General features: G+C 45.9%; 1 protein-coding gene across 1 annotated transcript in view; it reads right to left on the minus strand.

Annotated features, from left to right (window-relative positions):
• The window catches only part of HYDIN (HYDIN axonemal central pair apparatus protein), a 187,323-nt gene that overhangs the window by 160,262 nt on the left and 10,629 nt on the right, over window positions 1-16,432 (minus strand). The window contains exons 5-10 of the mRNA XM_048515341.1: window positions 14,988-15,122; window positions 13,019-13,218; window positions 9,701-9,825; window positions 7,864-8,065; window positions 5,936-6,119; window positions 88-187 (exon numbers count right to left, since the gene is read on the minus strand). Coding sequence (XP_048371298.1) covers window positions 88-187; window positions 5,936-6,119; window positions 7,864-8,065; window positions 9,701-9,825; window positions 13,019-13,218; window positions 14,988-15,122 — 946 coding nt within the window. The remainder of the gene's footprint in view (window positions 1-87; window positions 188-5,935; window positions 6,120-7,863; window positions 8,066-9,700; window positions 9,826-13,018; window positions 13,219-14,987; window positions 15,123-16,432) is intronic.

Genomic DNA, 16,432 nt, shown 5'->3' on the forward strand with positions numbered 1-16,432 from the left:
CGCCAGAATCTCATCACAAGGTGGTCTCCAAAGACAGGAACTCAGAAGAAATCCCCACGGGGGCTGCGTGAGGTGGGCATGCAATACCTGAGATATCACAATACACGGTGCGATGATAAATCCCCGCTTCTTGAGGCCTGAAAATCACGCTCACTTCAGTTGTGGAATTGGGCCAGACATCTCCCTCCTATCAGCAAAGGGAAGAAAAAAATGTGTACATTGCATCCTGGGTCTTCAAAGGATTTCAAGCACTGCCCTTTCTGCCTCCTGAAAACAAATCTGCCTTTGCAGCTGGAGGAGTAACCTCAGTTTGTGGGTTCTGTGGGGGAGAACAAATCTTGCAAAACAATTTAAAACAATTTTTTTAACTTTTCACTTAACATATCACAAATCAACATAGAACTTGGTAGTACAACAAAACCATGATCTTAGAAATTAACTTTCCCCCTTTTCACAGCTTGCCAGTGCCAATGCCATTTCTTTTGTCTTGCAGGTAACCCAGAAAGTCTCCAGGTGAACTGGCTTCGAAAGATGAAGACCCCAAGAGAACTCCCACCAAACAAACGCAGCCGTTAAACAAGGTGTGAAGACCCTATGCTTAAATTTCAAGCTCCCAGATGGGCAGCCTTGCTTCCTTCTTCTGCTTTCTATGCATTCTGCACCCTTCTGCCCCTAGAGGGTTCACCTCTTCCTGGCTCATTCCATTCCTATGCAGGGGTTACAGAAGCAACGGTTCATTCTTCACTAAGTGGCACCAAGTTTACCAGTGGCTGTTTATGCACAGATGTGTTGCTCCACCTTGACTTCTTACAGCAACACAGTTAGTGGGCATATATCCACATGACATCATGCTCTATTTGACCTGTTTCTACATTTCTCTGCCTCGCTGTGATCTTTACTCAACCTGCTTTGGTATGGTTTTTTGGAAGATCGCAATCAGAGCTCCTTTGAACATCCTGGTGGACAGGAACGTGTGCATTTTTGCAGATCCCATCTATATCAGCAGCATTTCCCTCCAAGATAGGTTTGCCCAGTGTCCCTATAGCCTTACTGCCCATCCTCCCAATGCGTTGGACTAGTTTGTCAATGGCCTGACAGGTGCAATGCATCTCGAGCTAATGAGTGGGAACAAAATTTATAAGGAAAAAAAGCAAGAATATGCAGAAGAGAAAGAAAATTTTAAAAGGAGCTTGCCCTGATGAATATGCATCTGCTAACGATGGCTTTCTAGATGGTTAGTTTTAGCTGATACGGGGATTTCAGGAACTCCAAGCCCAGCAAGTTTTGTGACAGAATTACGAGGGACGTGGTAGTCTGACCCCACTGCTGAGAGGCGCTGGAACTGCAATGTGCTGCAGAGCATTGGGGAGGGGGGGGAGGGATGCAGACAGAGCCCCATGCAGGTGTTTGTAAGGGGAGGGTAAGGCCAAAAGGCAGTACACAATCCAGAACTGGCACCTAACCTGGTAAGCCCAGAGACTTCTTCTCCATAGCAAAAATACCGTTCCTGTCATTGAGCGTAACGTGATTGAAAAATGATTCCTGAGAAATCAGATGATAATAAACTAACAGATTTGACTGGACATTGCCTGGATTTATAGCTGGCAGCAGTTTTGAATGCCTGTCGTTTCTCTGTTTCGTGACCTTTTGCCATTTTTTGAAACACTTTCAGTGTCCTGCCTTCTAAAACACTGTCTACATTTCTGATCCCTCTCTGTTTGGAAACAAACAGCTGTTACTTTTCAACACAAGATAGTGCCTGCGGGCTCCCATGTGCCTACCTACATGATGTAGGTAGGCACAATACTGATGTATTCTTGCTGGCGAGGCTTGACCCTCAGCTGTTGTAGTCACTTCTGGAAGACTTTAATATTGAAACTGGTGACTTCGGTCACGTATTGAATAATAGCTGAAAAGATTGTGGTACATAGTTTTTAAAGGTGCTTAGATGTCTAGTTGGGCCAAGGGATGCAGAAATTTGAACTGGAAAGCACTCTGCACATTCCTGGAGGCTGGGATCTAATTTACAGATCTAGTCACAGTTTTCCTATGTAGTGTGACACTCGGTTGTAAATAGCCTCCCTCCCCTCCCTTGCATGCCACCCCTCCCTCCCCTTCCCCTCCCTCCGCTAGGGTGGGCCATGTCCAGATGCCGGGTCCCCTCCCTCCCCTTCCTTTGCATGCCACCCTCCCCCTGTCTGTGCCCTTCTTTCTCCCCCTACTAAGACGTAATACCACATCAAGAAGTGCACAAACAAGGGTGAGCTGGAGAATCAATGATGAGTTGCGAGAATGTGGCTGTTTCTTGTCAATGATGCTGCAACGGCAGCACATCCCTTCCCCTTCCATCACTTCTGGTTTCCATTTCGAAGGAGTCAGCTGGCACATGTTTGCAATGTGACTTGCTGCTAATGGCACAAGATGACCCTAACAGAAGTCAAAGTGACTCTGCTGCGAAAAACCAGACCTCTGTATTCTCTTGGCCACCTGGGTTTCCCCCTCAGTCTATTTCTGCTGATACACCGATGCCACTTTGGCAAAAAAAAAAAAAAAGTCCTAAAATCAAGCTAAATTTGAGATGTGCTCAGAACATCAGATTGCATAACCATTTATTTCCCATGGGCTTGGAAAACTGCTCAGTCTGCTTGGATTTTTATTTATACAAACATACCGACTTTTTAAAAGTTGGTTAGGGAGCAGCAGTGGCATAGTGGTTAAGAGCAGGTGCATTCTAATCTGGAGGAACCAGGTTTGATTCCCTGCTCTGCCGCCTGAGCTGTGGAAGCTTATCTGGGGAATTCAGATTAGCCTGTACACTCCAACGCATGCCAGCTGGATGACCTTGGGCTAGTCACGGCTTTTCAGAGCTCTCTCAGCCCCACCCACCTCACAGGGTGTTTTTTGTGAGGGGGGAAGGGATTGTAAGCCCCTTTGAGTCTCCTATAGGAGAGAGAAAGGGGGATATAAATCCAAACTCTTCTTCTTCTTCTTCTTCTTCTATCCTCTATCACTGGGATCCATTACTGCTGCTATGCCTTGCAGGACACAAGAAGATCAGACAAGGAGCTTGGCTCTGTAAACCACAAACTGCTTTATTTACTAGCAGTACTTTTTTGTTGCATAACTCCAGCTAGTGTTCAGATCCCTGGAGAGTCACTGAGGTAGAAGCAGAAGACTAGAAGTTAATCTTGGATGCAGCCTTTTTTTTTTTTAAGGAAGGGTTTCCTCTTAAATGCATAAATACAGTCTTGGCTGTTGCTAAGCAATCGATATCCTTCCTCACCCTGCTATTACTCCCCACTCACTTTCCGCCATAAAAGACAATCAGTGTTTGGGCAAAGTGTACAGGTGCTGTATTCAAGACTTTAATAGTTCACCTTTTTATGTCGATCTGTCAATTTATCAATATATTGATCTATTGACAAGATCAAAGATAAAAATTAAAGATTATATTAAAGTTAAAGCACTCATGCGCGATACAGAACCTACAAAACATTCCCCCACCCTCACCAGGTGCAAGCAAAAAGACAGCTCATGGGTAATGCCTGCCCCGCTGCAAACAGGGAAATGGGCAATAATGCTGGACATGCCCCAAATCAAAGACTCCCTCCCTGGCCAATTATCATTGAAGTTGCAGGAACCTCACCATGTGTAATTGGCCACTCTAAAGTTCATATATCCTTCCTATTAAAAGGGCCTCCAGAACTGGGCACAATATTCCAAATGGGACCTGACCAGTGCAGCAGACAGTGAGCAGGAACTGGCCGCAAGAAACTGGAGCTGGCACACAGGCTTGCTCCCAGTAGACTGGCTGACCCAGTGAGGCAGCTTTCCCAAGCTTCGGCTGAAATAGGCTGGGAAGTAATCAGGCTCAGCTGCCTTGCTGGCTGAGGTGGTGCTCCTATGGCTGCATTGTGCTCCGGCCAGGTGGTAGACTAATGGCCACCATTGGGACAGGAGAGTGGGAAACGGTTGCTGTGTGGGTGGGACTAAGGTCAAATCCCCACTACCATCTTAGCCAGGTTTCAGAACACAAACTAAACAGGTTTGAGGGACGACCTCCCCATTGCTTGCGTGACAGATTCCATTTCTGGTGCTCGTTCTCCCCGTTAATCTGTGTTCCCACTCTAGAGTGTAACATGGAATTTGGGCAAACAATCAGCGCTGCGATGCGCGCGCAGCCTTTCCTTGGTTTCGTTTCTGCTTTTGCAATCGGCCAGCAGAAGGGGACGCAAATGTTAAATAGTCAAACGTGTAACTTTGAATCGTTAATGGCTTACACAGGTAACGATTAACTGTTTGCACAGTTCAACAGTTCAACATTAAGCTTTTACACACTGGGTTTTTTTATCATGTCCCTACAATATACGTTTCCGCAGTGGGAAAAGGTCCCGCCCTGCCAAGGCACGCCAGCCAATCAGGGGAGACCAGCAAAGCGAGCTCACTTGGTAGTGGGGATTGCTAAGAGTTCTGCAACTGGGTGTGTCTGCTGTGTGCTCGCTGCGGTGGGAAGGGAGAAACTCCGAAGAGGACACGGTTTCACAACGAACAGGTTTGGATCTGCGTGCAAATTTCAAGTGGGGATTCGACCTAAGAAAATCTCAACTATCCCACCCATCCAGCCACCATCCTGGATTTTCAACAGGGTTTCTCAAAACTTTGCAGCAAGGCAGGCTTGGGACAGATCAAAGGAAACTCAGGGGAAACCCAGGAGATGTATGAATGAGCTACAGTGTTGTGGGGAACCAGGAAAGAAACCCTCTTCCCAACAGCACTGAAGCCAGGCCAAATAACCTAAATGGAAAAGGTCATGCGTTTTCCCAAAACTGCTTTACTCCACCCAAGCATGTTACAGCACCATATAACAGTAAGGGTGCACATTTTCCTGCCCTGCAAAGATCATGCTCACATTGGGGCCAGTTTCCATGTATTTCTCCCTGCCACTGCACCAGAGGGCTTTAAAAAAGCAGTAATTGCCAGAGCATTACAGCACTATAGTTCGGTAATGATCAGTTGCCACTTATCGTATCTACTTCCACTTCAGATTTCTACAGAGCCATTAAAGCTCTGTAATGCATGTGTAAACTAGAGAATCAGAACAAACGTGGTGGGTAGCCACAGTATAACAACAGAATAAATAAGCCGGTCAACATGTCTCTCATTTCTTGGAAGCAGGTCCAATATATCTCCCACTTCATGGAAGCAAGACGCATGCACCTTAGTCCAGCACGAAAGAACAGAGGCTTTAAGTAGCAGTTAACATAGTTCCAGTATAATTGAGGGCACGCAACACATCACAAAAGATTGAAGAAGAAGGGCTGCTTCCAGGAAATGGGTAGCCACAGCAGCCATGATGGCTGAGGCCCTGAGAGCTAATGTAGATCCATTGTGTTGTGCATGCAGAAAAGCAAAGAATATAAAAACAAGGGAGAAAAGTGCCATGAAAACTCCATGGGTGGAATGTCCTCACCAGCATGCATGTCGCTGCATTTGCAGCTGCAATTAAAACAACACCGAGCATTCCCACCATGCGGAAGTGATCTTGGAGCTCTCCTAGGACTCGTGGGTAGCATAGCTATGGCTGCCAAACTCAAGGTGGGGGCTGGAGATCCTCCAGTATTACAGCAGATTTCCAAATGACAGAGATCAGTTCACCTGGAGAAAACATCAGCTTTAAAGAGTGGATTGTGGGCCAATATATCCCACTGAGGTCCCTCCCCTCTAAGCCTTCTCCTTTCCACCCCCCACCCCCAAATCTTCAGGCGTTCCCCAACTTAGCGCTGATGGTCCTACTCCAGACTGTCCACCAAGATGACAACATACATGGAATGATTTGAGCAAAAAAGAACAAAAGCCCAAGAATCATGCTTGATATTCTTATTTTCCTGTTTCCTTCTTCATACCTAGGATCCTTCTCCTGTGCACCGCTTCTTACCAGAGGTTCAATGGTGAAGATGTTGTTGTTGAAAAGCATGGGGTCCTCATACACTGCTGCCTGGCGGTTCCGAAACGTCCGGGTGACTATGGAGAGGTGCTCACGGAGAGCGGGATTTGTGATGCATTCCTCCAGAAACAGATCAACCACACCGTCTTCCTCGACCTTCAGTGAACGGCAGAACCTAGAGCCAGGGCGCGAAAGGACAATAGGCAACCTGCATCCAAAGGCTGTTGGTTGCAAGTAGGGGAAGGGGGAAGAGGCATAGAAGAAGAAGAAGAAGAAGAAGAAGAAGAAGAAGAAGAAGAAGAAGAAGAAGAAGAAGAAGAAGAAGAAGAAGAAGAAGAAGAAGAAGAAGAAGAAGAAGAAGAAGAAGAAGAAGAAGAAGAAGAAGAAGAAGAAGAAGAAGAAGAAGAAGAAGAAGAAGAAGAAGAAGAAGAAGAAGAAGAAGAAGAAGAAGAAGAAGAAGAAGAAGAAGAAGAAGAAGAAGAAGAAGAAGAAGAAGAATCTACTGCCCAACAGCTTCACTGGATCCCCCACCACCACCACCAAATTCAAGTGCTATGGGAGAGTTGGGTAAAAGTGAGAATGGGATAAAATTTCTTGAGCATGCTCTTTAGCTAGGCAGTGAAGAAAAGAAAAGCACATTGCAAAGTAAAAATGAAGGGCTTGGGCGAGGGGAGGCTAGCATTGAAAGTTCTCTTTTCCTTGCTTGGCAAACCCCTGCCCCACCAACTCCTTTATCAAGTTGCCAAAATGAATCACTAGAGATGTGCAGATTTAGCAGCCTCAGCGAGTTGTCTTTGAAAAGCCCATCTGATTTATTTTCTCTCTTGGATCTTTCAAAGTGACGAACGACTGTCTAGAGACACCACTGGACAGGAAGAGCAGAAAATACTTGGATCTATTGCTAGGTGAACCACCTTGTCATCAAACTTTTGCCTTGACCACTGTCCAGCTATTATTTAATGTTCATGCTAAGATCAGAACGTCTTTAAAAAACTATATGCCCTCCATTCACCTTCTCACAAAGGGTCGGGTCTGGAATTTGTAATCTGAAGATCAGTTCTTTCCAGCCCTTGCGGTACATTCAATGGTACTGCCCAGTGCATCCAGGATTGGTACAGATTGGAAATAAAAGAGTTGCTCTGGGTACATGAAATAAAGGGACAGAAACAGAAGAGGAGGCTGTAGTGTTTGTGGCTGGTGAAACAACCAACTACCACTATACCAGGGGTAGGGAACCTTTAACACTCAAAGAGCCATTTGGACCCGTTTTCCACGGGAAAAGAAAACATTTGGAGCCGCAAATAATTTTTGACATTTAAAATAAAGATAACACTATATATATATAGGGTTTTTTTTACCTTTTACTCCGCTCATTCTGAGAAGCGCATGGATGTGCCCGCCCTGCTGCCTGCAGGGCGGGCAAGGATGAAGCCGGCGGCTCGGCCTCGCTGGCCGCCGGGAAAGCACCTGCCCCGCTCCAATGGGGCAGGCGAGAGGGGAAGCCCGTGGCGTGGCCCAGCCGACCGTGGGCAGTTGGTGCGCCCGCCCTGCTGCCTGCAGGGTGGGCAAGGATGGGGCCGGCAGCTCGGCTCGTGGAGCCACAGTGCAAGGGCAGAAGAGCCGCATGCGGCTCTCAAGCCGCAGGTTCCCTACCCCTGCACTATACCTTTTTCGGTGAGCTTGAAAATAATGGCACCCTATCTGTATTTCTGTCAGAGGTCCATAGTTTCAGAATTTAAAAATTAGAGACAGTCTCTTATATTTTACATTGTTACACTGGTAATTTGTGGACTTGCCCCTAAGGTCACGTGATCTCAGTGTAGCGTATTGGGGAGCGAGGCTTAAAAAATGTCATATGTATTTGAAAATTTACCCAGAACCAGGCACCACTGAAACCAGCACCACCTTCAAAAACTTACAGCTGTTTTTTCTGTTCCTCCTCTGCTTGTGTCACAAAGAACTTCCACTGGAAATGAGCAATGATGTTGCTCCGATTGTGAATAGCTACAGACTTCTGGTTTGCTAAAGTGATGTAGGTCTTCTCGATGGTCAAGGAGTTCTTCTCCAGTCTCACATTAACATCTTCAGCTGCGCCATAGATGTGGACATGGATATCCTCCCCTGGAGGAGAGAGGGCCACACAGAAGATCAATTCAGCTGTGACAAATCTGGCTGTTATAAGACGGTTGTCACAAAATGTGGCTGCTTTATGTGGGCTCCTCATCTTGCGAAGGAGAGGGCAAAGTAAGATTTAGGAGTGGGGGAAGGAAAGGGGGACAAATCTCATACCTCCTATTTTAGGTGAAGTTAAAAGAATGGAACAACATTTTTGGGAACAGGAACCCTTACAAACAGATGCTACATAGCTCTTTCCTCTTAGCAAGCAGGTGGTTGCCTAGCACACTTTGACTCCTCATTTATTTATTTATTTATTTATTTATTTATTTATTTATTTATTAATTAGTTGGACTTTTATACCGCCCCATCCCCGAAGGGCTCTGGGCCGTGTACAGCATAAAATATAGTTATAAATAGATTATTAAACCCTTTAAAACAGCGATAACAATAATAGTAATGATAGTAGAGGCGTCCAGCCAACCCCATTTTTAACATTCTCCCCGGGGGAGTGGGGGCGAGTCCCAATAGATGATAGGCCCAGATGTGGAAAGCCAACTGGGGCGGGGGGGGGACCATTTCAGCGGCTGGTCCCTCCAAAGGCCCGGCGGAACAACTCTGTCTTACAGGCCCTGCGGAACTCATTGAGGTCCCGCAGGGCCCTAACAGCCGGAGGAAGGGTGTTCCACCAGGCCGGGGCCAGAGCCGTAAAGGCCCTGGCCCGCGTGGAGGCCAGCCACATCATTGAGGGGCCAGGGACCACTAATAGATTGGCCTCCACTGAACGAAGAGGCCGTGCCGGAACATATAGGGTGATGCGGTCTTGAAGATACGAGGGTCCCAGGCTGCACAAGGCCTTAAAGGTCAACACCAACACCTTGAAGATGATTCAGAACTCTACCGGGAGCCAATGCCTTAGTGCAGACATGGCCTCCATGGGATCTGAAGGCAATATCACACAAAGCACACCCCACAAAGCCTCACTCAAGCTAAGACCTTGTGGCAAGGCAGATAGAGTGGGGTTGCCAAGGGCTGAGGCATCATTGACTCTGGAGCACCCAGCCCAGTGATAGGATGTCCCGTTGAGTCATCTCTTCCCACAGCTGAAAACACATGCAATCTCCATGCTCAGTGGAGGAATTCCTGTTGTGCCCTCGCTGCTACTGTGAATGCAGAGGCAACAACCAACCAACAAGGGTTATTTTCTGTGATATAGCTCCTTGTGCTAACCCCTCCCCCCCCCAACCACTAGAATGACTTTTGCTGGCTTTTTAATCAGTTGTAGTATATATGGTACTGGTACATTTGGGACACCTTTCATGGGGAGTTCCAAGCAAAAGACAAGCAGAAGCAGCTTGCCACTGACTTCCTTAGTGACCTCCCATCCAAATACTAACTGTGGTTGGTCCTACTTAGCTTCCAAGTCCTGACAAGCTCAGGCTAAGCTGGGCAATTCAGGCAGCTGAGAAAAAAGACAATCAAGTTGCAACAGATTCATGGTGACACGAGGACCAAGGCAAGAGACAACCAGTGATGGTTGGCCATTGCCTTCCTTTGCATGGCAACTCCAGCCTTCCTCTGCATAACAACCCCAGTCTTCTTTGGCAGTCTCCCATCTAAATCTGGTTAGTCTGTGCTCACCTGTGTCGTAATGCACTACCAGGTCTTCAGAGTGATTGCCCGTCTCCTGTGGCAGAAATTCAACTGTGAACTGTGTGGTCTCCTCAACTCCAAGGGTCCCAGTGGAGGGTTCAACAGCGAAAGGGCTGCATAACAAAGGAGAAGAGACCTGAGCACATTTTCTTTTGCTCCTGACCAGCTGATGAGATCCAAGTAAATCAACCAGGCCACCACCAAACAGAGAAATGAACCCTATATTTGGTGTAGTGGTTAAGAGCAGGTGCACTCTAATCTGGGGAAACAAGTTTGATTCCCTGCTCTGCCACTTGAGCTGTGGAGGTTTATCTGGTGAACCAGATTAGCTTGTGCACTCCAATACATGCCAGCTGGGTGACCTTGGGCTAGTCACAGTTCTTCCGAGCTCTCTCAGCCCCACCCACCTCACAGGGTGTTTGTTGAAGGGAGGGGGGAAGGGAAAGGAGATTGTAAGCCACCTTGAGTCTCCTTAAAGGAGAGAAAAGGGGGATATAAATCAAAACTTTTCTTCTTCTGCTTTCTGTCAATTTGTCTTCCTAAACAGAAATTCAGTTTTGTTTAAATCATGTCATTCCTCATTACCTTCTGCATTTTCCTGGCCAAGCAGCACTGGCCCCAACTTGCAGCCACAAGCAATCCTCAGTGCTCTTTTTTACCTTCAAAGACCTGCTTTTACTTTACTTTACTTCTTCTTCTCCTCTGTCTGATGAAGGGAGCTTTGACCCTGAAATGATCATTGATCTTCAAGGTGCTACTGGACTCAGATCTAACTGTTCTGCGCTGTTATAAATGAAGCTATTTGAGAAAAGCCCCACTTTGGCTGGGCACAAGAACATCTTACGTTGGGCGCTGTTATCTTTTTTGCTGCCCTGGAAAGCTACTAATGCCAATTATATTAGTCAGCCATCCAGCAAATACCCACTGGCCGATACCACACTTGCTATGTAACAACAATCAAAACATGTTTGTGAATGCCAGCTTGATGATAGATTTTTCAGCCGCTTCTTTCTCTTTTTGCTGTTGTTGCAGTTTTCTTTCTTTTCTTTTCTTTTTGGTTCCTGTCCTCTTCATTTGATGACTGGAAGCCATTATTTTTCCTGGCTGGACCAATCATTAGCCGCCCACTGCAGCCCAAGAAATATAATTGGTGTGGTACGAGGGTTGGGATCTCGCAGAGCCCTCAGAAAGCACTGAGCAGAGGCCACCTCACTGCAAAATCAAAGTCTTTGAGAACCACATGCTTGGGTGACTCTTTGGCCATGATCCTAAAACAGGAACGATGTGTTCTCTCTAACGAGAAATGTTCCTCACAGCTTCCTATAATACCTTTTAACTATCCTATTTATAATGAGTCCAACTTTGAGACAAGATTGTTACAAGGCTTTTTCCCTTTGTTTTTAGTTCAGATTTTTATGTGTGCTCAGAATTCTTAATGACAGTTGGGACTGCAATTGGAGAAATGAGAGAGGACATCCCAGATTCATTTCTTTTTCACCCGGGCTTTAATTCGGGATTTTATCTTTTTAGCAGTTTTATGGTTTGCTTCTGGTCTATTTTTTGGATATTTTATGCCATTTTTATGTTCCTGGTTTATCTTTAATGGCTTTTGTTTTGATACTGTTAATGTGTAATTATTTTATGTGTAAGCTGACTTCAGAAAGATTCTAGAGAAGTAGCATAATCTCTTAAATAAATAAATATTGTGTTCAGGGCTGTGCATGATACGTAAAAGATACCTCTTTTCTAAAGTGGTGCTCAGCTGCGCAAGATGGAAAGAGGCATAACAGTCTGTTCCATTGTATTGTCGAAGGCTTTCACAGCCGGAATCACTGGGGTGCTGTCTGGTTTCCGGGCTGTATGGCCATGTTCTAGCAGCATTCTCTCCTGACGTTTCGCCTCCATCTGTGGCTGGCATCTTCAGACAGCACCCCAGTCTGTTCCATTGCTAATCAACTCTAAGCCCCAGTTGTGATACCAGAATTGCAATCAGGAAAGTTCCTACACATAGAGCTTCAACATACATACATGCATACACATATGCATAGTTTCTTTAAAAAAAACAAGTTATATTCCCATTTGTTAATAAAACATTCTCAAGGCAACTTCCAAAATGCAGCTAAGCAATATCCTTTTCAATAAAGGATATCGCTTGAACACAAGGTCTTGTTATTGATCAGTCCAGGGGCCTGACAAATGCCACAGTCAATGTTATCAGAAGCAACTGAAAGTTCAGGAGAATCAACAAGATTCGTACCTCTCCCACTCTTGGTCATTTGTCCTGGTAACTAAGACAGTTTCATTCAATACTGGTACATATCTCAGAGACGGGTTCAGACAACCTGTGTTGGCTTTGTACCTTGTGACTTTTAACTGAGCTTTCATTAATTTTGGCAAGGCACCATGGATACCCCAAAGTGAAAATCCAGGGTGGAACATTTTTAAAATTGAAAAAGGCAAAAATACCATAGACCTGCATACATTTTTTTTTGTCATCAAGACACAGCTGACTTATAGCGACCCCACAGGATTTACAAGGCAACAGTGGTTCAGAGATGGTCTGCTACTGACTGCCTCAAGATATTCCTTGCAAGTCTCCCATCCAAATACTTGCCAGGGTCAAGGCTGAGAATGTGTGACTGACTAAAGGTCATCCAGGAAGTTTCTAGGCAGAGCAGGGATTGAAATCTGGGGTTCCCAGATCCTAGTCTGACACTGCAAACTCTATACCATGCTGGCTCACTCCTGCGTACATTAAAAGAGCTCAAACCTATTCACAGCATCCTGAGCCTTTTTTCAACCTATGACTGTATTTTTGTTTAATGTAGCCTGCATCATTTCAGACAGCCCATTTCCAGCTCTACATGACTGACCCAAATTCTAGCTGCTCAATGATTAAGCACCAAAGGCGACATCCTGTAACAGCCTGCACCGTAAAAACTCCAGTTTATGATCTGCTTCGCTTAAACCATTATTTGACATTCTGTAGCAAGTAATCTAGGCTATTGCTCACTTCTGTTTCAATATTCATAGGATTCTGTCGAAGGCTTTCACGGCCGGAATCACTATTGTGTTGTGGTTTTTCCAGGTTGTATGGCTGTGTTCCTGATGTTCCAGGTTCTATGGCCATTTTTTCCTGACGTTTCGCCTGCATCTGTGGCTGGCGTCTTCCTCTGAAGATGCCAGCCACAGATGCAGGCAAAACGTCGGGAGAAAATGCTACTGGAACACAGCCATACAACCTGGAAAAACCACAACACACTATTCATAGGATTTCTGGCCTAGGCAAAAGAACCCCCTTCTTACCTCTTCGTAGTGATCTGATAGCGGGCTTCTCGGTTCCCAATGTTGCGAACCAGCAGCGTTTTCTGTGTGTTGTACTTGACAGGGCAGGTAGAGAAATTCAGCTGGTCAGGGAAGTCCAGAATGCCCCTGGCTCCAATGGCTCGGATAGGCACAATAAATTTTTCCCTTTCGGTAATGCAGGTCACCTCATGCAAATAATCCTGGGCAGAAAGAAAAAGATGAATTGAATCTTTCTCTCCATGGATCTGGTCTGGGCTAGCAGGTCTGCTGCCCAGGAGGAGTGTCTTTTTGCCTCTGTTTCTTACACTTGGAAATAAAGCAAATTTAAAAACTGGTACAGTTGCTCGTGTTCTCTCGTCCAAAGAAAACCTATCCGACACTGCTCTGAAATGTCCCAAAGTTTTGGGAAGTGGGAACAAATAGCCATAATAAGGGAACCAAGAAGGAGGTCACCATGAGGGGATACTGAGGAGGCCACGGGGAAGCTGGGTGGAAAGAGAGGGGTAGGCCTGACAAGAGAGTGAACTGCCTTTGAGAACAAAGAAGAGAAGAAGAAGAGAAGAAGGGTTGGATTTATACCCCCCTTTCTCTCCTGTAGGAGACTCAAAGGGGCTTACAAACTCCTTTCCCTTCCCCACCCCTCACAACAAACATTCTGTGAGGTAGGTGGGGCTGAGAGAGCTCGGAAGAACTGTGACTAGCCCAAGGTCACCCAGCTGGCATGTGTTGGAGTGCACAAGCTAATCTGAATTCCCCAGATAAGCCTCCACAGCTTAAGTGGCAGAGCGGGGAATCAAAGACAGTTCCTCCAGATTAGAGTACACCTGCTCTTAACCACTACGCCACTGCTGCTCTGGTTTGGAGACTGGTTTGGTGATTCCTTCGTAGGAATTTCATAGAGAAGTCAAAGAGAGATCATAGGACAACACACAGGCAGGGCTGCTGGTCACCCAAACAGCCATATCAGACCCACACTAAGGACCAATTTACATGTTACAAATTCTTCCTGTCCACCTTCTAATAAGTCCAGTGTAACAGACATGTTCTAGGAGTTCCACACATGGAATTTAATTCTCAGGCACTCATAAGATCAGGACTGCAGGATACTGCAAGAAGGGGATTAAGCCTTTCTCCATCATGACAGCTTCCTGACCTGGAATGGTCCCAGGGATCCTCTGTTTGCCCCACTGACAGAGACAGAAACGTACATGTACTGGCAGGCAGCATGCATGTTTCCTTGATGCAGCAATTTTTAATGAGCCAAGCAAGAACAACATGCTCCCCTTTGTACTTGGGTATCAACTTAATGGCTGGAAAAATGGCCACATACTTAGTGCATATTACAGATCCTAGGCAACGATGGATCCTTACCAGAGCCAGATGCAATGTTTACCTTCCAGCCTTGCTACAGGGTCGCTATGGGAATGCTCCCTTGTCGGACAGAAGAGGCCCACATTGTCAAATGCGTATCGAAACGCTTTAACGCATCCTGTTCCATTGTTCAAAATATGAGTCGTTTAGCTCCCCTGATGCTGATATTGTTAAATTACTTAATGGCAATGATCCTTGGATGCTAGGGAACACAGCCCAATATTTGTTGCAGGTTCTGCTTATAAGGGAAACTTAATCTGTTCTGTCGTAACTATTGCTTTTATGACTTATGCCTAATAAAGGTCTTTGCTGTTGTTAATGTTTCCTTGATGCAGCAAATAGTGGCTTTCCAGGTCTGTTTTCGGTCTGGAAAATGGCATGGGCAAAGGCTTAAACCCTCTCTCATCAGTTCTAATCCAAATCATGTTTCCTATGCCTGGGAATTAAGTTCCAAGCATAGAATTCCCAAAACACGTTCCACTGATGGCGGGGGACTTTGTGAATCAAGCCTCAGGTGGCTCTGTTCTCTCGCCACCTTGCATGGGGTCCACAGTGTTAAAAACAGACACTGCTGTTTCTCTGCTAGAAGAGATGATACCTTGTTCTCCTCCGGAGTGAAGAGGATGCGAAATGTAGATGGCATGCCAGGTGCAACTTTGTTGCACACGTTATTAGGACTAATGACTTGAAAATAGGGTGAACTCTGCAGGACCACTTTCACCAGCCTGGGAATCTGCAGAAAACACAAACACAAGAAAAATGAATGCTATGCATGTACGCAATTTATGTCCTGCGTCATTGCTGAATCTCAAAGAATCTTGCATATTTAAAAATATATATATTTATGCCCCGTATTTTAAATATCTATATTTATGTCCAATAAAATCCTTCAAAATACAATCCACAATACCCCATAATAACTGTTAAAACTTCAGGTTGGGAAAACACCATGTGGAGCACACAGGCAGAGGAGCTCAACCCCCACCCCCCCCACCCCAGTGCTCTCTTGCCAACCATCCAGAGCTGCCATTTGCCTGTTTAGGAAACTTAAGTATGCAGATCACCTATATGTGAGGTTCCCTAATGTCAAGACTGCTTTTTGTGGGGGTGGGGAGTTTTTGCTTTGTGTGAATTCTTGTACTTGCTTGTAGCCAGGTGCCTTATCTAACTGTTGCTGGTGCTGGCCTCATGAAGGCCAAATGTTTTCGGTTCTCATAACTGTGTCTGTGCTTCCATGGGAGGGGGAAGGGAGTGTTGCTTATATTGGAGAAAGCTCTACGTGTCAGGCAGAGCTTCCTTTTAGCTGTTCCTGATCTGTCTTTCTGCCTGCAATAAAGATACCTTTGTACTCCTACAAGTGTCTGCAGTGTCTGGTCAAGTGGATCTTGACACCTAACAGGCAAACAGCAGCTTCTTTGGGCGCATTCAGGCTGCGGAAATTCCCACATGCCACAGCCCTGACTTGCATCAGGATCCTTGCCACAAGAAATCTGCATTTTAACAGGGAGATCCCAAGGTGCAGTAGGTTGTGCAGGCAGGAAGGCGCTATCAGTGGCGGAAGATCTGTGTTGTAGGTAGAGAGCTCAAGGTCCAGTCCTTGGAATCTCCAGTTAAAGGATCATCTGAGACAGCAGATGCTGGGAAGGTGGAGAGCTGCTGCCAGTCAGAGCAGGCAATTCTGAGCAAGAGAACCAATGGGGTAACTTAACATAAAGCAGCTTTAAACACAGAGATGGAACAGCAGGTTTCGTTTTCTGCATTTGTGCCCTGTATTTCTTCTCAATGGGGACGCAAGCAGTTTACATTGTTTTCCTCTGTTTGTCTCTTGCCTTGAAAATTCCACGAGGGGGGCTGCCTTAAGTCGACTGCAACTTGACGACAAAAAAAAAAAATAGAAATAACAATTACCAGGTTGCTTGCAGGACAAGGCTGGCCCTAAAGGGAAGGAAATGCATCATCACCCACAGCCCCTGGCTCTGACTGCTCCAGTGCCTCACCGATGATCCAGAGCCGATCCAGGATAATGATCGTTCCTCTCTCTAT

The sequence above is a fragment of the Sphaerodactylus townsendi genome, linkage group LG14, assembly GCF_021028975.2.
Source record: "Sphaerodactylus townsendi isolate TG3544 linkage group LG14, MPM_Stown_v2.3, whole genome shotgun sequence".
Classification (NCBI taxonomy): domain Eukaryota; kingdom Metazoa; phylum Chordata; class Lepidosauria; order Squamata; family Sphaerodactylidae; genus Sphaerodactylus; species Sphaerodactylus townsendi.